This window comes from Molothrus ater, chromosome 10 (assembly GCF_012460135.2).
Source record: "Molothrus ater isolate BHLD 08-10-18 breed brown headed cowbird chromosome 10, BPBGC_Mater_1.1, whole genome shotgun sequence".
Lineage (NCBI taxonomy): Eukaryota > Metazoa > Chordata > Aves > Passeriformes > Icteridae > Molothrus > Molothrus ater.
Genome location: NC_050487.2, coordinates 19,163,525 through 19,189,663, shown reverse-complemented (window position 1 = coordinate 19,189,663; position 26,139 = coordinate 19,163,525). Strand labels below are relative to the sequence as shown.

At 46.4% G+C, this 26,139-nt stretch overlaps 1 protein-coding gene across 2 annotated transcripts in view; it reads left to right on the top strand.

Moving 5' to 3' along the window:
• Positions 1-26,139, top strand: part of LOC118690203 (calcium-activated potassium channel subunit beta-2) — a 95,269-nt gene that overhangs the window by 30,492 nt on the left and 38,638 nt on the right. The window contains exon 1 of one of the 2 annotated variants that reach the window (XM_036388960.2): positions 13,939-14,941. The exons of the other annotated variant lie outside the window; for it this stretch is intronic. Within the exon in view, the coding sequence (XP_036244853.1) occupies positions 14,868-14,941 (74 nt within the window). The 5' untranslated portion in view covers positions 13,939-14,867. Of the gene's footprint in view, positions 1-13,938; positions 14,942-26,139 lie in introns of those variants that run through there. 2 annotated transcript variants of the gene reach the window in all.

Below are 26,139 nucleotides of genomic sequence, written 5' to 3'. Positions count from 1 at the left end.
TTTAAATAGATTTAGATTTTTTTTTAACTAAGGGACATTTTAAAATTAGAAAACTATTTCAAAACAGAGTCCAAGAGTTTAATTTAAATTATTGAAACAGTATCTTGTGAGCTTTAAAACAGAGAGAGAAACAGTTTTGGAAGCTCTGAACCAAAAAATTCTGCAACCAAAAACATCACTCTGACTTTAGGACATTGTTGTGAAAAGTCTGAGCAACATTGAAGCAAAAAATTCCACTGAAAAAATTCCACTTGGAGAGAGTTAGTGGCAGCTTCTGCAGCCTGTTGCCCATTCTTTCCCTTTCTGCACATCTTTACAATGAAAACATATCTAGAAGGGTCAGAAGCAGAAGTGTGTCATCTACACTATCTGCAGGGATTAGAAAACTGGTATGAATTATCCCTTTCATTAATTACTTGATCCCACCTAATCCCCAGTAGATGATGTTGACCTCAATAGACCAAATCTAGGTTTCTTGGCCTGCCCAACCCCTTTACAGTGCTTCCAACTCCCATTGCAGTAATACTTTCAGCTGTGCTAGCTCCTGGCTCGCTTTCACTCACTCACAAGTTCCATGGCACATCCACTGTGAGTCCTGCCAGCTGCTCTGGGCAAAGCCCAGCCCTTGTGCACCCCTCAGAGAACAGGGGGTGTGTGCCACACTGCCCCAAGACATCATAAATCCTCCAGAAGGGACAAGGGAATGTCTGAGCTGTGTGCCACTCTGAAAAGTCAGGGAGATTTACATCCTGCTGCGTGTAAAATCCCAGAGAGCCGTGGGCTGCTGGGCATCCCAGGCCAAGCTGACACCAAAGAAGGGCCTAAAAACGCAGCATGAAGGAGGCAGCACTGGCACCAAGCCAGTTCTGAGGGATACCAGTTCTGTGACGTGGGCAAATTGATTTTTAAGCTTAGTGGCTACTTATCTCCAACAGCAAAATTACATTCAATTAGGCTTGCTAAATAATTCATGGCAATTCTTTGGATGTGGCAGATTCCAGCAGTGAATCACCAGTGTTTCACATCACTGTGCTGAGAGAAACCTGGATTGTCTCTCACACACAGACATCTTTCACTGTTTCCACCATCCACACCCAGATTCTTCTGGGCCTTGAAGCCTCACTGTCTCCTCTTACCTAAGGTTGCATTTGAAGGGATAAAAAGCATCTGCAGCCCTGAGGAGAAGGGCTTGGCAGCGTTGATTGACAAGGAGCTCCACATGACCTGGCAATGATTGTCCCCCTCTACTCTGCTCTCCTGAGACCCCACCTGCAGTGCTGCACCAGCTCTGGGCTCCTCAGCACAACAAGAACCAGGACCTGGTGGAGGGAGCCCAGGGAGATGCTCAGAGCACCTCAGCCATGGAGAGAGCTGAGAGAGCTGGGGCTGCTCAGCCTGGAGAAGAGAAGGCTCTGGGGACACCTCAGAGCTCCTTCCAGTGCCTAAAGGGGCCTGCAAGGAATGGAGACATGGAACAGGGAGGAATGGTGTTAAAATGAAACAGAACAGGTTTAGAATGTGTATTGGGAAGAAATTCTTGACCCTGAGGAAGGTGAGACCCTGGCACAGGCTGCTCAGAGAAGCTGTGGCTGCCCCATCCCTGGAATTGCTCAAGGCCAGGTTGGACAGGGCGGCTTGGAGCAACCTGGGCTAGTGGAAAGTGTCCCTCTCCATGGCAGGGGTTGGAACAAGATGATCTTGAAGGTTCCTTCCAACCCAAAAAATACTATTATTCTATGAAAAATAATTGTTCCTATTGTGGTTTTTAGCTTAAAACAATTTAACCATACATGGAGGCAGGATTTACTGCTGGATTTTTCTCCAACAAAGAAGCTCTGCAAATTTTTTGTAATGAAGTGATGCAGAACTATTATTTAGTCATGCAAATGAAACAAGAATTAACTGTAAAGCATTCTGAGGACCATGAACTTTTTGCCAGAATTCATAGCAAAAGATTTTTATTGTCAATCAAAAGGAACAAACACTTCAAAACTGTCCTTTGTGCATGTGCATTGTTGGGAGAAGGGCAAACAAGACAGAGTAAACATTTTCTGCAGTCTGCAGGATACACAGGGCATCAAATATTGCTGGAAGGATGAAAAGAGTTTTCTGAGAAACCTATGAACAGATACATAGAATTACTGCTGCAAACTGAGAGGGAAGAAAATTTTCCATTCATCACTGAGGCACCCCCACCTTTACCAAATCCATTCTTTTGCTATCTCCTTCACAACACCAGAGCAGACTTTCAAAGAAAAATATTTCAGCAAGCAAGCTACAAAAATTCATTCTGCTCTGCTTTGCAGTCTGAATTATGTTTTCTCTTGATGGTCAGACAAACTGTTTTTCTCCCAGGGCAAACCCACTATCACTCCACTGAAGCCTGCTGAGCAATCCCAGGCTTGGCCCAAGACAGCCAAAACTTAGCTGGTTCCTGGTCTCAGTAACTTTCTGCTCTGGCATTCAAAATCCTTCTCACAAATTGCTTTTTTTAAGACTTGTATTACTACACAGGGAACCTAGAAACATGGGCTGAAGGATGTTGGATTAGAAACTAAGAACCTGCAATGTGCCTCCTGCTAGCTGGATGGTTTTGTTTATTTGTGCCATCATGTTTTACACCCTCCCCTGCATGGGAGTGTAATTAAAGTCACCTGGAAACATGAGACACAGCCAAGCCACTGGCTCCAGTCCTGCATGACAGTGTATCCTCCAACTTGGCTTCTACATTGTCGCTCAAACGCAGCCTGGCTCCATGTCTGCTCCCAAAGAATAGGCAATTCCATAAATATGTGGTACCCCCTCCTCAGCTACACTTTTCATCTGGAAATCCCAGGTGCTGGCGCCAGCAGTGCCAGCCTCCAGCTCAGAGCACCCACAGCACTGCCAAGTCTGACTTTCAGGGCACCCACACACACACACAGAGGTTTAAAAGCCCAGCAGAGGCAGGGAGGGAGGGAGATCCACTCCACACTGCACGTGCAGCACTCCCCTCTTGGAGCTGAAGCATTTTGTAAACAGTTTAGCAGGCTGTATATAAAATTTGGGCTCTCCATTACCCTAATCTTAGAGATTGCTACAGACTCTCACATTGCTGAGGGACCAGAGATGAATAACCATTTTAACCTGTGCTTCCACAACGTGAGATGTAATGACCAGGTACTCAGATGTATAAACTGCTGCAACTTTATTTTCTCTGCCAGCAACAGCAGCCAGTTCACATCATCCAAGGACTTCTTGCAAGGTTAGTATTAGACAAGGCTGGTGCAGGTCTCACTAAATTCTCTAGCATTTATTCTTTTTTTTTGGTTTTTGCTGAGATCTCCACTGATGCAAAACAACTCAGTAAGATACTGTCTCTGCTGCAAACACTTGAGTTTGTTGACACGTAAGATCAGCAATAGATACTTTAAAAAAGGAAATAAAAAAACCCCTTCCACCACTTCCAGAATGAAGCTGGCACAGTGGGACTGAGATCCAGTGGTCCTGCACAGCACGTGGCAAGGAAGGAGCACAAGCACCAGGCACAGGCTGTTCCCAAATTCCTGCTTGTCCCTGTTTGCAGGGTGTGCATCCTGCATGACACAGCCACAGCTTCAACCCAGCCAGGGAAACAAGGTCATTGTCATCCTGATAGCAAGCAAACACTGAAGCTGTGGACTCACAGCCTCAGGCTGTGGGTGTCTCCAGGAGACAAACTGTGATGCTCAAGAAATACCCAACTGGTTGGAGGTGGCTCAACAAGCAGCAGCATCCTCCATAATGAATGGACCAGTTGTACTCTGCACAGAAGCCCCACAGAATTTGGTTTATCTCTTGGTCTCCAGTTCAGCCTAGAGCTATAACTGCATGTGAAAGCCAGAGGGGAATCCAGCTCAAAAAGTTTTGAAAGAGAAAGCTGTAAAACAAATCCCACAGGCGTTCTAAGAACCAAGTGTTACCTGGATCTCTGGAGATGGAGCCAGGTGTCTGCAGTGGGGTTCACACCCTGCACCGAGAGCAGGCAGCACACATCATAAAATACTGAACATCAGAGGTTAAAAGACACATTGCAGGAGGAACACATGCATTATAAAAGAGTTGGTGAATTAGTCAGAGTCTGGCAAAAGACTGGAAAGGCTGGAGAACACTTGAGCATGATGCCAAAAAACCACCAGCCACTGAAGGGCCCTGCTGGTTTGTGAGCTCAATGGCTGTTCACACCATTAGGATCAAGAGTGGCAGCACTAAGATTCATCACACAGAATCTACTCTGGACTCAATGAAGAACTGCCCCAGTAAAAACCTGCCAGCTCTGCTGATGTATATTATTTTTATTAGAGCAGCCTCTCTGATAACCACATTCATGAGGAATTTTAGCAATTCATCCCTTTGAGAAAACTCCTGTGTGTGAATTCAGCACAGACAGATGTGAATGGGAGCTTTGGAAAGACAGCATTATACTGATTCAGAGCTATATTTGTCAGTGGGTGTAGCAAAGAGAAAGGTTTAAAGTAGTTATTTCTCTGCAAAGCACATTTGTGAGTGAAATGGTAAATTACTGAAGATTCTGTGATACCACCTGGATTTGTATTTAGCCTCCCACTTAATCCTAAAGTCAGATGCAACATGGGGACACTGAGGCCATTACCTCAGGGTGTAGTAATTAGTGCTCTTCACTTTTCCTGACCAAGATCTGCACATATTCCAAATTAGACACAAAGCCAAAAACAAGGAACTTTCCTAATGGCAACTCAGTGAAGCAGGATGGAGCAGGATCCAGCATCCCTCCCTCTGAGCTTTCCCACCAAAGCTGTAGGGTCAGGAGACGGCAGGCTTGGCTGTGATGAGTGCCTTTTCCCTGCCAAGACTTGGTGAGCAGGGGTGGGGAACTGCAATATTTGTCACCTCCCATTTTCTTTCCAATGTGACAGTGCCCAGGCACAAAAGGAGCAGTTTTCCCCAGCTGCCCTCAGGGGGCAAAGCAGCCAAACAGTCCCTGGTACACCCCCTCTACCAGGGGGAGTCTGAGAGTCTCCCCATTCCCATTCCATAGCCTATCCAGGACTTGGCTTTGTGATCCCTGCACAAGAACTGGGTGAGCTCCAGCCTGCAGCAAAGCAGGGCTGGAAAAGCAGCAGCAAAAACCTGACCCTTGCTGGGGTGCAGGACTTCCCAGCTGCACCTGTCCCAGTCAGCAAAGCTGCTTCTCCAGCTCAGACACACAGGGTGCACAAAGCAAGGCGTCAGAGATGACCATGGGGACAAGGTGACACATTTCTAATGCACCCCTCCACACCACAGGCTGCCCTCAGACACGGGTGTTTCCAACCTGGGCCACGGCAGGAGCTTTTGGGAATGCCACTCCAAGCATGCAGAGTGAAGCAGCAGTTTCCACATCTGCTCATTCAACAGCCTAAAACCAGCAAAAATTCAGTGGCCATGCACAATTTCAGTGTTATCCCCTGGTGCCACAAGATGAAGCTTTTAGCAGCAAGGCCACACACAAATTCCTAAGTTTGCCATGCAACATCATCCCACTCCCACAACAGCCTGACAGGGCTCTCAGGAAAGGAAGCAGCATCTCTTGTTTCAATCTGTGTGCATTTATCAATTTCTCAGCTCTCTGTATATGCTAAAGGTCACATCATACTTTAAAGGGTCAGGAATAAGAAATGCAACAGCCTTTGACTTCTTTTCATCCTCACAGCAGAGACAGTCACTGTGGTGCTGAGGGCCTAAAATCTGCCCAGTCCTGCTGCCAAACTAGGGATATCATTAAATGTAGAGGGATACACTCTGTTTGTAAGCCATGAACCATCAGTCTGACTGTTCCCCAGTCTCTACCAAAGGCCATAGGTCAACACCCAGCCCCTCCTTTTGCCTGGACAGGGCTGAGGAGATGAACATGCATGAAATTGCAGCAAGCTATGCTGAAAAATCAACATTTCAGGCCAGTAAACCCATCCTCTTTAACTTGTGAAGAAATGGGTTTAACCTTGCGATGGTATTAACACAAATCTCACAGTATAGGCAAACAGCAACTTAATTTTAGTGCCATATTTTTATCCCTGGATGGCCAGTCTTGCTAAGTGACATGCCTGGTCCTCCAGAGGGACAAAGACCAGCAAAACCTGCAGTATGCAGGACAGGTGAGGAAAATCACCACACAGACCCAGGAGCCCATCCCACGCAAGGGGACACAAATGATGTCAGAGGTAGCAAGTGCCACTGAGTTAACCAAAACTCTGCTGGAACAGCAGGAATAAGGGCTGACAAACATGCTCCCCTAACAAAGGGTTCACCATGGCCTCTGTGGAAATGAGGTGTCCTTCCCTGCACCAGCTGGTAAATGTGAAGAGACAAGGGGAGCAGACAGACCAGAATCCTGATTACACTGTGCTGGGTTGGACAGGGGTGCTACATCCAACTTCACTCCAATACTTCAAAGTCCTTCAGAGGCATTTTTAAACAAAAGGCTAAAATGCAAATCTCAGCTCTTGCCAGCTAGAGAAGAATTTTCCACAGCAGCCTCTGAAACATTAGGCACATTATTATTAACGTTGTGTGAGAAGTGGACATTAATTAATGCTGAAATGCAAAGAAATTCCAGTAGTATCACATATTTCACTCCTGCTGCTGCAGCAATGAGCTCATTATGAATAAAGAAATTAAAAACATATATCAGAAGGCACAATTAATGGCCTTCCCCTTATTATTAACTGTGAGCAACTTACACCACCAGACTAGAACAAACGAGGAGGAACGTATCTCAGCTTTTGTTACAGGATAAGATCACAGCCCAAGGCACATCCTTTGCTGAGAACAAAGTGTTTATCAAGTGACTTCAAAGATACTCACTGTGACCTTGAGCCAAACACTTAATATCTGCCAACCAGCAGGTTTTCTATCTACAGAACAATAACAGCAGCTCTTACCTCCTGCAAATCCAAAGTTCAGGGTGAGAGGTCCTCTTTTCTTCTCTGTCCTTGCACAGTGGATTCTATAATGGTTGTGAAGACCCTTGAGACTCCTTCAGCCACAGCAAGGGGACAGTGAAATTACAGCTCCAGGTTACCTGTGTGGTATTTAGGAGCAGCCCTGCTGGAGGAGGAGCTGGGGTAACCAGAAGCACCTGGACACGGTGGCTGACAGCACTGAGAAGCCCAGCAATGGGTGGATACAGCCAATCAGGGGAAAATTGGGCTCAAAGAGTCAGAGGTGAGCCAGACCAGCTGAAGTGGGTGAGCAGATCAAGCAGGATAGGGTCAGTAGATCAAAACTGTGCAGCCAGGAGGAGAGGTGGCACTTTTCTTGTGGAGGTGAAGGATTGCACCATCATCCTCAAAGAGGAGCGCCAAAGCCACAGCTGTACAAAGTCACTGAAGCTCCAAGGACACCTGAGAGCAGCTCAGCTCCACCAGCAGACCTGGCCCAGGGACACCAGCTCTGCTCCTCAGCGTTTGCCTGTTCCCAAGGCATCTGTCACCTTGCACATTAACCCAGGCTGACATTCAGCCAGGCACAGCTGCAGCTGCAGTGAACCCTCCCTGCAAGTTCCCATGTCAGATATTTATTTCAGTACTTCTTGCTTTCATACCTCTACTATTTTTACTCTTTCCATCAGTCTTTTTGGCTTGAACTGAACAGTTTGCCTTCACATTATTTCCTTCATTGCTGTGCCCATATCCAATACTTGTGTCAGTGACAGCAAAATTCCACGAAGCTTAACTAAATCCATGTTTTCTGGTAAATAATAGCAGCGTGTCCCCCTGTTCAATGAAAATTATGAGAGATTTATTAATGTAGCATCAAATGAATTTCTGTTTTATGTAATTATGCATTGAATTTAAAAAGAGATGTCATGAGGCAATCTTTAGAGTCATAATAGACGATCTGTAAGAAAGAACAAAGGAAAATAATGTTAATAAAACATTATGCCCTAAGCAAGAAATAGGCTTCATATATCAAACATGAGTAAAGATAGTTATTTGATGTAAAATGGAGGTGTGACCTTGCTGCAGAAGTGTTCATTACCTAACACTGCAACAAGCAAATTAATGGGTTTTGGAATGGTGCAAATAGCAGTAATAATAATAGTCATTTTGGGTTCTGGCATTTGCTTGCTGACAGCCAGATTTAGCAGCAAGTGGTTTGTGTAATTTTTTTTTTATGAAAGGGATTGCAAATAGAATCCCACATAACCTTAAAGACATTAGAGAAGCATGTGTTTAGTGCAGGGGTATTGATGAGTAATCAAGGCTTTACAAATGCTTATATGCCAAGCAGTGGAAGCCCAAAAACAAAAGGCTGGCTGCCAGAAGAGGATGTGCTTCACACAAGGACACAGGTACATGGGGTACTCTCAAGTATCCTGACATTCCAATGCCTGCATGGGAAGGTGATGATTATGGTTACTATGGAAATTACAATTTCATATGCATTTTGCACCTGATAAATGGTGATAAACAATTAGTGTGTTGATGCTGTTTGAGGGAACAGCAGCACTGCTGGGAGGTGTAGAATTGTCAGGTTCAAACATCCTCCTCTCTGCAGAGAGTCCCTTGCTAAGTGATAAGGATTGTCTGAATTACCCCCTCCAGTGGGTCCCAGTTCAGTTCTGGCTCTCCTGGGCTGGGCTGTGGCTGTCCAGAGCCCTGCTAGCCAAAATGGCACCACCTCAAATTATCAGCCAGGAACTTCAGCAGCTGCTGGGGAAGGTTTGCCCTTCCCACCCCCTCAGCCTGTCTGCAGAGCACCAGGAGCAGGCCACAAGAATAATGTGCTATTCCAGGTGAAAATTTACTGCAAGAGTGACTGCTGCTCCTGGAGGAGTTGGACAGATAGGGAAAAGCTGATGGCACTGCAGTGATAGAGAGAGCACTGAAGCATGCTGCCCCAGCTGAAGGATGTGCTGCCAAAATTTACCAAAGGGAGCAGGAAACACTGGACAGGGGGTTTTACCTCATTAAACCTCACAAAACCCAAATTGGGCTTTAGGAGCCACTTGTGACAGAGCAAGTGTTCTGTGTGGACCTGGCAGGATTGCCTTTGTTTTTCAACAAAGATCACAAACAGATTTCTAAAGCACTTTGATGTGTTTAAAACAGTGAAGTTACTCAGCAAGTAGGTACAATAAAAGAAACATCACTGCAAATGGAAAACCCCCGAGCATATATGCCTTTCTAAATGCTATTGGAATTTCAAACTCTGATAATTGCTTTGTAATGTAAGCAATTGCATTATGAGCATGAACAGCACAGCCCATGCATCTCCACTTCCAGCTCTGCCTTCAGTCATTTCCCCAACACACACTCTGATTGCAGTAGGCTTAAATCTAGCTCATGGCAAGCACTAAAGTGAGTTCATTCATGGGCAAACCTCGTTTCTCTGGGGTTATCTGTTCAAGACTGGCACTGGGGGGCAAGGCTGGGCACCAGCTCCAATGCTGCCAGCTGGGAGCCTCTCCTGGCATGGCAAAAAAACCTCCAACAACACTTTTGGGTGTCCACAGCTGTGATTTATTAGAGACCACCAGAACAAGGCAACTTTTCTGATATAGAAAATTTCCCTCCTCAAAGTGAAACAAATTAAAATGGAGAAGGTGTAAACAAACCTGGCTGCACCTTTGCAAGCTGTTGTTTCTTTCTGACTTGCTCTGAATTTAGCAGCTTCACAGGCTGCATTTAAAATATCTTTAGTCTGCCCTGGGTTCTATGGATTTCTACTCCCCCATCACCACCCAGGGTGATGCCCAGCAGCCCTCAATGGAGCCCAGCTGCCTCACACAGCCTCCTGTGAACCAGGGCAGACACAAGGATCTGCCTTCCTCCCCTCCACCTCTTCTATGGACTAACATACACAGTAAATCACAAAAAAACCCCAGCTGCATGAGGGGGGGAATGAAATGAGGAGGGAAATTGCCTAAAAATGCAGGAAAGGCTGGATTTGGTACCTGGAATCAGAAGCTCCCCAAAGCTGGAGTTGGATCTCCATGGTCTCCATTGCTCTATAGGTGACCAACCTGCTGCTGGTGGGTCCTCCCATGAGTTTGCTGCTTATGCTGTGTTTTTCACAGAATTCAGGCTGAAGTTTTGTGGTGGGTGCCTGCTGCTGGGTTTGTGGAGTGAAAGTTTCACAAAACAGCATCACAGTTTGTGAGCAGTGGCCTGGAGAGGAGATGTGTTTTCTCTGTGTTTTCTCTGTGTTTTCTCTGTGTTTTCTCTGTGTTTTCTCTGTGTTTGTTTTCTCTGTGTTAAGGGCTCTGAAGCATTTAATTGAAAGTCCTTAGCAAGCTTGTACTTAGGAAGAGGAGCTGGGAATTTGACAGTAGATTTTTGGTGTCAAATGTGTGCCTTTTGCTATTTCTGGGGAGAAAAAAAGGAAAGAAAAACAAGGCAAAGTGGCCAAATTTTGATCTATCCAGCTTTGCAAATCTTCAGTGAAGACCTGCTCAAACTTAGGTGCCAAATCCTGCAGTCAGGCTCGCTCCCAAATGTTCTTACTCCTCAGATCCCAATAGGGGAAACCTCCTCTCCCAAGTCCTCGGGTTTGGGGACAAAAGCAAAAACTCCTTTTCCCTTTGTCCTTCCAGAAGAGCCATCCCAAGTGCATCCCACAGCTCTGAGCTTCCTGCTGGGTGCTCAGGCCTGGGAACATCCCACCAGAACTGGGGAGGTTACAGGGGCTGCAGGGTCCTCCCACAGACCCCAGCACAACCAGGGATCCTGGATCACCCACACTTGGGACAGGAGTCTGTTTTAAGCACTCCTGTACCCGTGTCCCAGACCTTTTGGCCATGCTGCAGTAGTCATTACCACTTCTGAGAGTGCTGCAATTTTCTGTAATTTCAGTTCCTCAATTACATTGATTATCACATTAAACATTCCTGGTACTACAGGAACAAACTAAAAATAATAAGCTTGTATCTTCCTAATACAAATGAAACCCATTTGTACTACTAAAAGTGTAGCAGGTTCATTGTTTCACAGTAATGAAGCTTTCATCTCAAGAGATTCAATTCATAAAAAAAACTTGCCAAGGCTTTGCACGTTTTCTTTTTTTTCAAACTGCCATTAACAGTCCTCTAAGTTCATATCTTATTCAGCATTAGGCCAACAACTGCTTTAAAAGAGAAGAGATACAGAAAAGCAGAAAAAAACCACCATCATCTCTGATGGCAGGGACCCCACATCCCCCTCAGCCAGGGTCAGTGCCCACCCAGGCTGAAGGCTTTGTGCACCTTCCCCTGCTAGAAATAGCTGCAGACACCTTTGTTCCACTTCCCAAAATAGAGACACATTGCAAAGGAGATAGGAAGAGCAAAGCACTGCACATGAGCTCTGTTTTTATATCTATAAATATCAATTTGTAACCAAACCCAGGTTGCAGGGTGGGCATTAGCCCAGCTGAGGAGATGCTGTGTGAGGGAAGCCAAGGGAAGGATGCAGGCACCAGGTGGGGGTGAGGAACCAGCAGGTTTTGATGTTTTCCACTTCTGCCCATGACATGATCCAAGTCACCACACTGTGATTAAAACATATCACATAAAAATTGAGATCTTGCCACTCCAGAAGTTCAGCAAAGGTAAACAGTCCATCTTCAGGTCTGCTCCCTGACTCCACAGCTCAGGACAGGCTTTGAGGGAGCTTCTCCTGCTCCAGAAGAGTTTGGGGGGTGGGCATGGCACCCAGGCTCTGCTCTGAGGCTCCTGCAGGGGAAACGAGCTCCTGCTACCCCTGGGTAAAACAAAAGTGGTCCTGCTTTTCCCAGTCTGGTGGCTTCTGGTGACAGAATGGCACTGAGTGGCAGTGCTGCTGGAGCTGACCAGAATGGCACTGAGTGGCAGTGCTGCTGGAGCTGACCAGAATGGCACTGAGTGGCAGTGCTGCTGGAGCTGACCTCTGTCCATCCTTCTCTCCAGAAGGGGATCCTGGACATGGAGCCAGCCAGGACATGCCTGCAGACATCCCTCCCATCAGGGCCTCCATCTGCTTCCCTCCCTCCAACAGGCACAGGCTCACTGATCTGATAGCAGCAAAGGCTTCCAAGCTTCAGGAAGGAAATTTAAAGGCAGGAGAGAGGCGGAGAAGAGGCTTCCCGTGGTAATTTGCCTTCAGGACAGAAACAGCAGCACCTGACCCCACACAGCAAGGTCTCACCTGCCCATGCCAAGGCTCAGCACCCACAGTGGCAGCAGGAGAGCAGGAAGGGGGAGGATGAGCATCAATCTCTCCTTTTCTTCCTGACTGAGGTGGAAGTCAGGCCTTGCTTATCAGAACTTTGATTATCTAGAAACTCATCCCTTAACCTAGAATGAGGTCGTGTTCCTGACATGTTCAATTGCATCAAAAATCAGCTTGAATATATCAGCCCTCATTAATCAGAACCAGCTTATTGTCACTCATATTCCTTGATAAATGTAGGTCTGAGCACGTTTGGCTTTGCTGGTATGGGCTGAAAAAACATTTACACTCAAGTGTTTTCCTGCTAAAATTAAAGACCCTGAAACCACGGTCTGAATCTAAGCAGGGCTCCCCAGGCAGAGCATTCCAGATGCTGGAACTCTCCTGCTCAGATATTAGGGGGGCCACACCACCTAATGGGAACACAGATTTGGTCCCAAATTGCTGACATCCATGGGGTATGGTCTCCTTACTGCCAGAGCTGCCTGGAGGAGCCACACTCCAGCTGCTGGTGCTTCCTAGGGCTGGGCAAGCTTCCACAATGAGCTCAAAACCCTCCTGCAGGAATGGAAAAACATCTCACGGATTTGGGTGCTTTGTTGCTGTTTGTTGTGATGATTCAGAGGAATTAGTGCCATGGAACATAAGGCAAGTGAGGAAATACAGAGGAGGATCTGGGTTGCCAGTGTGAACCTGCCTTGCTCTTCATCCTCTGCTCGCTTCTGCCAAGGGCTGCTGGAAGGGCGTTGCAAGAGAAGTCTAGGAGTGATAGAAATTCCTGATTTATCTGGGAAAAAGAACTGGAAGCAGATTGGTTCCACTCATTTAGAATTTGATGTCTCCTTCACTGCACGGGTGGGCTCAGTGCCACAGAAAGCTCCACCCAGAGCAGGACAGTGCTGCTGGCACAGCCTCAGCATGCACAGGGAGTTGGAGCTTTCAGACATGCACAACATGAACAGTGATCTCCAGCCCAAAACCATTCCCTCATCCCTGAGGAACCCCAGGCAAATCTCACCACAGAGCTTTATTTGCCTCTGGCATCCTTCACTTACACTGACTTTCTGAGCACAGTTACTCACTGTTTCAAACACAGAATATGCTTAGCCTCACCTTGGACCAACTTTTCCAGCAATACTGATTCCTAGAAAAAAAAAAATTCTTCAGTGAGCACCTTCCCTGCAGCTTGAGCAAGCACCAGAGCACAGGCAGCACCTTGCTATGTGTGAGGGGGGGGTCAGGCAGCAGGGGCTCAATGCCAGAGCCAGAGGGCAAGCAGACAGCATCAAACACACCAGGCACAGCTCCTGCAGAAAGTCACCCTGTCTCTGAATCCTTGTGCTTGGCAATCAGTCCCACACAAGGCAGAAATCTGGCTTATTAAAGCATGAACTGCTGAGCCCCTCGTTAAATGCCAGCCTCATCTTCTCCTGGGGGATTATTTACCCTGCAGATGGGGTTACTGACCCTGGAGCAGCAAAAAGGATTTCTAGCAGAGATGAGGCAATTGGGGCACATTTGCCATCCACAGGGTAATACCATGCTGTCTCACAGAGAGGCTGCTTCCCACACACATCAGAAGATATCCAGTATAGCTGTGTGCACACAAGGCATATGTTTCTGTATAAGGTATCTGTATAGTGTAGCTCCTCTTCCTGCTTTCACTGTGTTTTATCTTTAAATTGGGAGAGCTTTTTAGTAGCAAATCATCAGAGAGGAACTGCTAGTTACCAAGGAGATTCTCTGATGAATCAGAGACTGACTGGTATAAGACCTAGACAGGCTGTAGCTTCTTAATTTGCGAGACCTTACATTTTAAACAGGGGGAACAAAGATCCTTTCACAACTAACTGAGGACCTGACCAGCAAGAGCTGCTTTTCCTTCTGCCACAGAAGCAAACAGCAAGAGCGCAGCATGGGAAATCAGTGAGCAGCTGGGGACGGGCGGGAGCGCCTCTCCAGCACGCTCTGGGCTCAGGAAAGCAAACACCAGCCAAGGACAAAGTGGTCCGATGGAGGTGACTGAGGGAAGGGCTGGGAAGCCCCTGATTTCCCACCAGCACAGGCAAGGGCACGCAGGGATGAGCGAGCACCGGAGAAGGAGCCGCGCGCCCGCTCCTGCACAGCCCTGACGCTCCGGAGGCAGAGGGTGCACGGCCAGCCAGGGCTGCTGGCCACGGGCTCAGCACTGCACTGGCACTGCCCCAGCCCTGATCTCCTTCGTCTGCCTGACTCCTGCAGCTTTCTTCCAAGGAAAAATGAGAGGGATGAGCTTTGCCAAATGACAGAGAAGGCACCGACTCCACATGGAGCGTCCTGCCCTCGTGGACATGGCCAACATGCCCCAGTGGAGTCACGGCAGCCCAGGATGTCCAGGCAGAGTGGATTTCAAGAAGAGTTTTTATAAATGTGGGGAGAACAAGGAGCTTCGTGAAATAAAGTTTGGAGAGAGAAAGCTCAGCTTTTTTTGGGTTGACTTTATTCAGAGGGTCTTCACACCCACTTCCTACTGACAGCTTGTTTCTGTGTAGTTGCTGAATTCTGGTGCTTTGCCTCTATTTAAAAACCAAAAGTAATTAAAACTTCCTGGGAACTGTGAAAGCAGCAAGAAATACTTGGACACATTGAGAGACGAGATATTTGGAAGCCTTCTGCTGGTAGCTAGGCTGTTTTCCCAAAGGTGGCAGCTACAGAAGTTCGTAGATGAGAGGCAAAATCTCCCTGTCGCATCCCATTGAAATCTCCATTTTAGGCACTGCTGCTCCACTGCTGCTCAGGTAAACCTGATCCTTATGGGGGGAAGCTGCTGGATGGGCCAAGCAATTTGGGATGGGGTCGGTGGAAGAACTTAGGGCAGTGCTGGGGAGTGGAGAGTAAAGCATGTATCAGAGCACACATTCAGGTTTGACTGCTAGGTGCACACTGGAAAAGGATTTCCTAGACTGATTGCCACTGACAAGGGGCTGGCACCAGCCAGGCTTTAACCCAGGAGTCGAGTGAAGGGCATTTTATTAGTCAAACACTTTCAAGTGCTGCTCTGAGTTATAAATTACACTTGCTCATCTGAGGAATGAATTCGCTGTTGGTAGCATTTGTGGGCTGGAGCTAGAGGCTTACAGTGATGTCTAACTGATGCATATTGGAATGTTTCAACTTATTACTGTACCCTGTGGACCCCATTTGGAAAGCAAAATACTCCAGAATGCTTCAATAGAGACTGAAAACAGCATATGGGGTAGGGAAGGGACACAAGAAACACTCCCTGACAGCAAGCTGCGCTCAGAACCACAAAGCAAAACTGTCAGGAAATTCCATGCTGTGGCTCACTGCCAGGGGGGAACTCACTGTCCATTCCCTCCAACTTCACACACAGGAGTTCATACAGCATTCACTGGCAGCGCTCCCCAGCTGTGTCAGGCAAGCTAAAGGTGTAGGAGTAACAAATGAAAACAGGCTGCCAGCTTTAATGCACTAATTGGGGGTTATGATCTTCCTTTTTTTTAGGATGGACTTGAAGTCATGTATATGTTTGCATTTAAAACAGAAAAATACTGAGGAAGCTGTAACTGCACACAAACTTGCCACTGACAGAGCACAAACTTCCACACTCTCCCCAGCTTCCCCAGCAGTGCCAGCACTCCAGCCCTGGGCTGACTGGGAATATCCATATTCCTCAGAATGCATTCAGAGTTCTTTTGTCCAAACGTGTATAAGCAGCAGGAGCTGCTGGAACAGGAGCTGTACTATACACAGTGATTTTAATCCAAGAATAGCAAAGAGGCAGGTTAGGGATTTACAAACAGAAAAACTAAGGCAGTGAGCATTTAACTAATTTGGATAAAAACTTGAAGCTGGATAGAGCAAGTGTCCAGATGGGAACTTAGATCTTCACTTGCACTTTGTAGTAACATAATCTGGAAAGACTTGGATGTTGCTTGCTTGTGATTTTTGCTGCACAGTGCAGTTGGTCTGAGCACAGGGACCAGAGTAGCAAAGCCCCTCATGGTGGTATCCCTGGGCTGGAGCAGCACCTGCATCCTGCCTTTGCTTGTGAATTCTGACTGCAGTAAATGAGTAGGAGATGGACAGTGGTCTGAACAGTGGCTTTGGAGTTGGGATTGTCACCACAAACATTTTCCTGTTTGTGGCGAATAAGGTGAAGGAAAGAGGTGGGGATTCACAAGGAATGTAAACTTCCAGGTGAAGGGTGGTTTCCACCAAGCAGTGGGGCTTGACAGCACATTTGTCCCTCCTACTAACCTGGTGTGGGAATGAGGAGAGATTTTGTTAGATAACACAAAACCACAAAGAGACTGAGAGGCAGAGCTTGCTCCAGACCTCCACACATTCTTCCATGGTGTTTCTGGGCAATCAGTTATTCTCAGCACACAGAGTGTCTGTTGCTGAGCACGGAGTCCAGGCACTGGGGAAACTTATGAAACAGCCATACAGATTAGCTCTCTGTCATAATCTACTCAGTCCCACTGGAGGAAATCCTGTCTTTCCCTAGGAGGCCTTCACTGCCCCACTAGAAATCTTCTTATTCTCCAGCAGCCCCTGGGCAGGGCAGGGCAGGGCAGGGGGGTTTTGCCTCACAGGGATGCCTGGCACCAGCCTCAGTCACTGAGTCCTCACCACCCAAAAAGTGGGAGATAGATGCCACAAGGTATTCTCCCTGTGTCCCCAGCATGGTGTCCCAGCACTGCCCAACCTCAGGCACCAGCCCAGGAGCCCCAAGGCTGCAGTGGGCTGAGCCAGCCAGGTTTAGGAGCAGGACTCAGGACCAGCCCAGCACCTCCCATGCCCTGGAAGGCAAAGCTGTGTCCTGGCACAGAAGGGAGGTGCAGGATCATTCCTGAACACCTGCTCTGAATGACCCAGATTGCACCAAGGGGCTCTGGAGGGAGCCTGCAGCCAGTGCTCCTCAGATGGGAACATGGGATTTACAGCATGGGGCCCAAGAGAGATAAGGAGCACAGCCATGGCAAAGGAAAGCAAAAGGCCTCAGCACCTTTCCCACCTTCAAAACTGGTAATTGTTTCTTATTTCCCTTTCTACTTTTGCTTTTAAAGGAGCTGGAGAAGTCACTTATTCTCTGTGCTGCTTTGCATGCCAGGTGCAGACTGCTGGGAGATCCCAACACCAAGCACTGAACCTTTCAGGTCCAGTGCCTTCCAGGCTATATCCAAAATGCCAGAGGCAACCCAGCAGACTGGAGCATGGCATGCATCCAGAACAGACCAACATCTCTCCCCTTTACACTCCAGGATCAGCTGGTAGGTCAGTGTGCTCTGAGCCAGATGCAGGATGTTGTGCCAACAGAGGGCAGGGATAGCAAAGTCTCCTGGCTTTTTGCATGCCTGTTCAGAGGCTGCAGACACAGAAGTACTGATGCTTGCAGCACCCTGCAGGTCAAGGGCAGCAAAACTGAGTCAGTGGAGGGATCTGCATGAACTTTTTGAAATAATGCTTGGGGGGGACATGGGGGACATGCCAGGAGTTCCCACTGCCACAAGAGTGTCCCTTTGGAGCACTGCAGCTCTGCAGTGCCTGCTGGGCTGAACAGTCCTTTTGGCTCATGTAATCTAGTTTAAATGCAACAAGCATCCTCCCCATGCAGGTGTGAGCCACAAGCACCATCATTCCAGACACACGAGCCACTCAGAGCCACACTGCCTCTCTCTTAATGGAGAAGAGGCATCACAGCAGCAGCTACAGCATGGGCCATTAACTTACTGCCTGGCAGATTGATCCTAGACTTTAACATGCATTTAACTAGAGGTTTAGAGCAGAGGTATTGCAGTGCAGCTGTTGAAATGCACTTTTACAGGAACAGCTTTAGTGCTGGTTGAACTCAGTGGCAAAGCTGCCTCTGGCTCCTGTGTGACCAGGGACTCACTTCTGTGTGTCCAGGCAAACACTGTCAGCTGCAATATTTGGTTGTTAACAAAAAATATGAGGCAGTACAGCTTCATTAAGTGTTTCACCAGAAATAAGCAGAAAATGTTTATGTAAAACTTGCCCAGTGCAGAACTGAAGCTGTGCCCTTCTGAGGCAGCCCCACAGGTGCTGGTGACCCTTGTGCTTCAGGCACACTGAGATTCCTTGCTGAGCTCCATCCAGATCAAGTTGGCTTCACTTAGCACAGCACAGGCACATACCTGCCCCTTACTGTCCAACCATCATCTCCCAGCTGCACTGTTGGGGTGTGCAGGAGGGACAAGAGGCCAAATTTCTATAGAATACCTGTCAGTTTAATTACAACTTGCTCAGCAGAGCCTTGCCCATTTCTACACCAGGTCAGTTGTACCCCTCAGTTGGTAAGCTGGTCTTGCTAACTGGTATGTGTCCAGCAGCAGTGATTTTCTACCTTATATCAATGAAGATTTAAAATTGCCTTTAATTGGAGCTTTCAAAGATCCCCCTCTTTCTCAGCAATTAGCTTCTGTACTGGGTTTGAGCTGAAGAGTAGCCCTCCACACTAGAAATACAACAAACTGGAAAAACTGTCCATTTTTTATTCTGCTTTAATTCTTAACTCTGTTGTTGATGTGCAAAGGCTGGTGAGGAGATGAAATGCATCCCATATGAGGGAAGCATAAGTGAAAAACCTCAGAAATGTTTTAAGCCCATCCATGTCCCACCCCCATGCTTGCAGTTGGGTTTATTCTTCAAAACTGAAGTCTGATCCCTGCTAATGACACAGTTAATTATCTCAGAGCGAAGGAGCTGTGAGGTTTTGAGGAGCACTGGACCTTTCAGAGCCAGGGGAGCCTGTTGGGAAGCACTGCCAGATGACCTGATGGTCTCAGCACTGCAGGCTCCCCCCCCAGGACCAGCAGGTCAGCATTAGGAGGCAAAGGTCATCCCTGGGATTTCCTGTCAGCACAAGCTCTCAGTGAGGAAGGCAAAGAGCTTTTCCCCCTCACCTCATCTCCAGCCCTAGCGCTTCCCCCTGAGCACATGTCCATCCTTGTGTGCCCCCAGCTCTGCCATCCTCATTACATTTCCCACCCAGGCCTTATTCCACCTGCCCAGCTGTCTCAGGGTAAGAAGGACACTCACTCTCTGCACTTATTCTCACTCTCCTCCCATCCCTCTGCTCTCTATCCCATGGCCTCCTGCCCTCCTGCATTGCCCCCACACCAGCTCCAGAGCTGGCACGACATTCTTATCTATGCTTCTGATGGGGTGCTTCCAGCACCTCAAAAAATCCCTCCAGCCAAATTATTGAAGCCATTTAATACTACATCTGACTGGTACAGGCATTGAACTACTTAAAATAATTGCATTTCTCACCAGTTACAGATAGAACAGACCCTTTTTAATCATGTTTTAATCATTAAGATACAGCCTGATGTGCATTACAAGATTATTAACAGCCCCATAAGTGAAATAACAGATACAAGACCAAAACCTAAATCATAAGTGTTCTCAGATGCCTGTAGATTAATCATTTTATATCTCCATAGGAGCATTCATCAAGGCTTTCTGTTCTCACAGAGTCTTAAAGCCACAAGACAGCTCTGTTCCCAGTTGCAGCTCTGCCTTCCCTACAGGAGCAGAAGAAGGGAAGGAAGGCACTTGTTTGCCTCCAAATAGAAGTTAATGAAAAATATGGAACAGGATATAAAGTTGTGATTCCTCATTATTCTGTTTCACTCTGTGAAAAAAACATGCCCTGCTGTGTCTATCCTCTACAGCAATTATAGAATTAATACTGCTTTTAAAGTGTTTTTTTCTTCAGTGCCTTCTTGAAAGTACTCATCCACTCCTGATCTCATGGGCTCAAACTGTACTGCTTGTATTTTTGAAATTGATTGCAGACTCTCCTTATCCATTAAAAATAAGCAACACCATGAGCAAAACAAGAGCACAGGTGCTGCTGGAAAGTGCAATCACTGCTCAGAAACTGAGCTTGTGGTTACAGACACAGAAACCCACAGCCTCCTTCCTGCAGCACAGGGGCCAATTTCCCTCCATTTGGGTTTAAAGAGATGCCCATACAGCAGTGCCTGAGCTCTGTGTGCCCCTATGGAATGCTGTAAGTGCCCAAGGAGCAGCACAGCTTGGTTTTAATTGCATAAGCACACAGCTTGTTCAAACTGCACTCAGGCTCACACTCCAGGATTTGAAGAGTTCTTCAGAGCAGTCACAGCGCCGGACGCATCAATCTCCTTTGCATGCACACAAGGTGCTTGAAGGCTCCCATCCCTGCTCCTGGGGATAAATCAGTGTTTCCTTTTATGCTGGTGACTCAAAAAGACCAGCAAATTGCTGGTGTCACAGTGGTCAGGGAAAGCAGGACAAAAAGTTTGAGCAGAAAGGCTCTACCAGGATTCGCTGTAAAGCATCGGATGAGTTTAATCCATCTCCTCTTTATCTTTACAATGCAGAAGCAGTACATTTCATCAGGGCACCAGGAAGCCACAGCACTGCTCCCAGCCCAGTATCTGCAGGAGGGACCATCATGTCACACACACAAACACCCATTCCAGCTGGGCATTTTTGGCTGTTTTGTTTGCACCTGACACGAGCACCCAGCCACGCTCATAAGTCAGTCAAAGCATCTGCAGCTTCCACAGGCAAACCCATCATGTGAGACAAATGGTTCACTTGTTCTCACCATGGTTAATGGCCATGAACCTGAAATTTCAGTTCATGCCAAGGAATACAATAATCATCAATAAATTCTGTCCACAAATAACCAGAGAAGTCCTGAGCCGTGCTACGGACCAAGGATGGGAAGAAGACTCGTTTATGCCTCAGCTGTTTGTGATCACTCCAACACTCCCAAAATTGGCTCCCTCAGAATTATATTTAATGAGTTATTGCTGTAGCCTAACCCAGGGACAGCTCAGTGGCATGTCATTAGATGTGCAGTCTGACACTACAGACAGCTGCTCCCACCCAAAATTGCCCATCAGAGCTCGTGCACTTGTTCAGAGCTTGAGCACCAGGCCAAGAACAACCATGTACTCAGGTCAGGCAATTAGAACCATCAATACCCTCTAGTCAGGTGTGGAAAGGTTGTTTGTTCAGGGGAGGAAGTCAGCTGGGAGAAGGGAAAGCAAGTCCCTTGTCCCTGATCAGAAGCATCCATTTTGTGGGACCATGGCCAAGCTATTGCTTCTTCGTGGACCTGGCCAAAATCCAGCCCTTAAAGAGCATTATCAATGGCATGTTGTTAGGTGTCCCAAGGAAGAAGGTATTACAGAAATATGGGCTGTCATTCATTATTGCTGCCAATTTTATAGGACAGATGTCAGCCTAACACAGCCAAGGCCTCGTGTTTCTGGTGCCAGCAGGAGCTCACAGCCCTGGAAAAGCAGGTCAGGCACCCCCATGCTTGGCACCAGCTGCGGACAAGGCCACCATTGAGGGTGACCACAGACAAGAGCTCAAATCTGTTTAATTTTCTATCTTTCCCAAAAGCGCTTTTTCTTCTCCACCCTTAACTGAAGGCCCTGACTGTGCTGTTCCCAGTGAGGTGACTTGGTGCCCAGGTGGATCTTCGGGCTGCACCCTCATGTTTTCCCCCAAGCTGCTTCCCCATCAGGGGTGTCCACAGGAGCACTCAGGCTCAGTCTCATGCTGCAAACCATCTGGTACAGGCAGCATCAATCAGCTCCCCTCAGGCAAGGTCTGATTATTAACAGTGGAATTTTCCAAATATTGACTCATTTTAGCCTAAATAATCTCATTCTGTTGTTATTGCCTACAAAGCTGGCTCTGCTTCACCTTCTACGATACTTCAAAAGTACTGAGCTGCATCAAAGACATCTCACAAGTAACAGCACCAGAACCAGGTCAGGTTTAGAACAGTCCATCAGCTAAACTGAAACTCCCAGACCCCCATGTGCTCCTGTCAGGCAGTGACAGGCATAAATCAATACACTCATTTCTGCACTCTTTTTCCATGGCTGCATGCCTACAACAGGGAGGGAAGCACACACATTGAGCCTTATTGAACTTTAACATAGATTTACAGTGAACACAAAAAGTGGCATCTTGTTGCAATGTAATATACACATTTCACCCCAGAGGGGTGCAGCACAGGGAGTAAAGATATTTTAAGAAACAATGTACATATAAATAGGAACTACATCAGACTACTGTACACAGTACCTGGGAACACAAAGAACAATCTTCCACTTGCTTGCAGCTCCCCATTCTTTGGTCCAATACCTCTTAAAAAAAAAATAAAAACAACAAAACCAAAAAACACAAAAACCTCAAAATTTCTTCAAAACATCTCACAAAGAAGCACCACAGAACAAAGCCCCAAGCCTCCCTCTCTCCTGGGTGAACTATTCCTCTGCTCTTCATCAGCTTTGATCATGGGCACCTGGAACCCATAAGCACCGAGCTCATGCTGGGCTGATTGCTCTGAATTGCCATGGTTTCATTAACTTCAACAGATCCCTGATGATAATCAGTGTCAGCTGAGGATGCAGGAGCTGTGTCTGCTATTTGTTTATGAGCCCAGGCGGTGTTTGGAGAGAGTAGATAAAATAAAACGTTATTTTTCTTAAGCCTGAATTCAGGAGGGTGGTAGCTAAAGTTAACTTGCTTGCAAGCAGAAGGATTTGCTTTGTGATACATTGATTCTACCTCTGAAATTCAGAGGCTGAGCATCCATTTACTTAGAACAACTTCAAGGAACAGCAAGCAGGAGGTGGAAGGGGTTTTGGATGTTTTCCTGTTGCTAAGGAAACTTCCTCTGTGACGGCTCTGTACTCACCCCAGCTGGGTCGCTTGGGCTTTGCTTCTCTGAGTAAGGGGTGAGTCATGGCTGGAGAGTAAATGCACAAACTTCCTGAGGGATGCCTTTATCATGTGCTTCCACTCACAAGTAAAAAAAAACATTGTTAGCAGTGGTTCATAATAAAAAGCTCTAGAAAATCTATATTAATACATTCATTAGTAGTCACATGCTGTATATTACCAATTGTATCTAACCCTTCAAACACACAGGAAAAATAAAACTATTTTCTCCACACACTTTTGCAGGTCCTGTCAGCGTTAGTGTACATCATGCCAAAACTGTCTTGATGTCACAACACTTTGAATAACACTGTTTTCTAGTTCCCCTCACATGATACAGCCAAAATCTCAATTACTCAACACCCAGTAATAGATTTTTGCATGTGAGGCCCTAATGGGAGGTTTGTTTGGTTTTACAGTAAAATAATTGCTGTGGCAATTTATCAGCCCCACAAACATGACATTGTTATGGCTTGGATAGCAAAGCTCACTGTAAACCTTTCCTAGGTGAGCTGTAGTACCCCCTCTTAAGCTTGGGGTGTTTGGCCTTAGGATTTCAAATTATGTTCCAAATTTTCAGACATTCCAAAGCTTGGAAGGTGAGATGAGTTAATGCCCAAACCTACCTCTACCCTCAAGGCAGCACCTCCAAGTGAGACCTGATTCCATCTGGTGAACCTTGGCTCGGACAAGTGATAAATTTATCTGTTGCTGCCAGCTGTGAAACAGCAGAGAACTTGAGAATCCACACCATTCAGCCCCACAGGCCAGGGTGTTCTTTTTTGCTGGAGCTAGACAAAAATCCATCAGCCTTCTGGGGAAGAAGAGGGTGCAAGGGTTAATGGCTCAACAGTGCCACAAGCTGTTCTGCCTTCCATGATGGGGCTCTTGTGGGAGCACTGCTTCTGTTTTTGTTATTTTGATATTTTTGTGATTTTCTTCAGCCTATCTGCAAGGAAAGGTCTAATCTTATGTGTTATCAGCCACACAGTCTCAGATGAGACCATGTGGAAATGGTTTATGCTACACCCATGCAACACCCAGAACACTTTGGGTGTGAAGATTCAATGACAATTCCTCAAAGGCCCTTCCAAAGTGTAACCCAAAGTCTTCAAATGAACATTTGACTTCTTATCCACTGATTATATTTCTAATTATTTATAAAAAACAATGACTGATTTCTGAACCAAGACTTTCTGAAGATTTAACAGCTTGGCATTTGAGCATCAGTGACTTTGTTTTACTGAATTTTCCCATCCACTCCCTCAACTAGATGTCCCCTCCCAACACAGAGCTCCAGGGCCAGCCCTGTGTCAAGAAGAGCCAACAGGCAGCATATGGTGACACTGGAAGAAGGCAGTAAATTTTCCCATATTGTTTGGCCACTGACTGCAGTTGTACATGGCTCAGAGAGGAAATCTCAGAGCAAGCTCCTCTGCCCTCCTGTCAATGCCTGAATCATGCAGCAGCTCATGGGTTGCATCCAGGACTGCCAGAAAATTGAACCCAAAACCAACCTAAACTCCTTTGCAAACTTCATGCCTCTGTTCTCCAAAATGTGACTTGCTCCTAAGATAATTCCATTTGCTTCCAGATCGCCCTAAAAAAACCTTCACCTAGCTTTGACCTCAAATCCTTCTGTTCCAGTAAGGGCTGAGAGAAGATTGCTCTTTAGGACTCCATCACTTGTTAATACTCCTAAAGAGATTACTCAAATCTCCTAAACAAATATCAGAATAGATTCTGGATTAAGCTTGGGTGCTAAAATGACCTTGCTGATAAAATCAGCATCATCAAACCTCACAGATTGAAGAGGGAAGCCTTGGATGTAATTTTGACTCAGTAGCTATTATCATGGTAAGTTATCAGACTGCTCTGCATCTCTCTCCCCCTATCTCTAATTCTCTTGCAATATTCCTTGGGAATTGGTATGAGAAGTGTCAGATCTTGCAGATCCTCGTGGGGAAAACAATATACTGAGACAGTCACTGGGGCTATGCACCACCCACTCTTTTCTCTCAGTAGCACTATTTGCTTTTCCCATTTTGGGTATTTGAGTTGTCTGGTTCATTTTGGTGTCAGCACGAGGCCGGTTTGTGGAGCATCCTAACTCCTGTATTGTTCAAAGTGCCATTGATCAGATGTGGATCCAGTTTTGTGCATTTGGTCAGGCATGTTGGTGTACCCTGGGGTCCAGCATGGACCATCTCCTTTGCCTGCCACCTCTGAGTGATTTCCCCTGTTTGCAGATAATGCCCAGAGTTATTTATGTCTTGTGCCTGTGTGCAGTTTCCTTTGTGTCTCACCTGGGTTTCAGAAATAGTTAATCATGCAAAGACTGATGTGGATTTTGGCCTTGTAACAGATATTTTTTTAAGGACCAGGAGTGAGTTGGTGAAGTTTGTGTTAAGTATTTTTTTTTATTGTGTTGTGGCTAGGAATGAATCACAGAAATTTTCCTGGCGATCTGTGATGAGCATTTCACAAAAGAGAGGTCATTGCATCACTTTCAACCTACTTCTCTTCTGTTGTTCTTTTACTGTTCTTCTATAACCCCCTCAGATTTCTGCGTAAAATCTCTAGTGTCTGTAATGGGAAAAAATTTAAATCCAATAAGAATTAACAGGCTATTTTAAAAAAATATTCCTTAGAGGGCAAAGTCCATTATGACTGAAGCATTTACATTTACTTCCAAATCTCTTTACCCAATTTTCAGTTTATTTAGCCATTTGCTAATCCTAATTTTCCAGCACTGTGCTTACAATATCTAACTGAGTATCATTCATGTGGAAACACATTAAAATTCTGCAACAGACTGGAACTTACAGCCTCTGAACTCTTGTCACTTTGCTACTCAACTGTCAACCTGTAATGGTGGGTCTGACTCCCTCTCCCCAAAATCATTTAGTCACCAACCCCTTCCTGAGCACTCTGCTCCATTTCTCTGGCACTGTTGTCCATTCTGGCAAAAGTCCCACCAAACTTCAAGGACACCTAATGCAGAAATACAACTTTTTCCAAAATATCTCTTCATATGCTATTATTTGGGTTTTCTTTGGTCTTAAATAATTTAATGTGTTTCAATGTTGACAGTGTGGTGTGTCGTGCATAGAAATAGCAAATAAATGCACTGTGTCAAAATACTGTGAAGAGTGTGATAGTCAGAATAGTCAGAACTGAGAAGCTGTGTGCTGTACACCTGACTCCC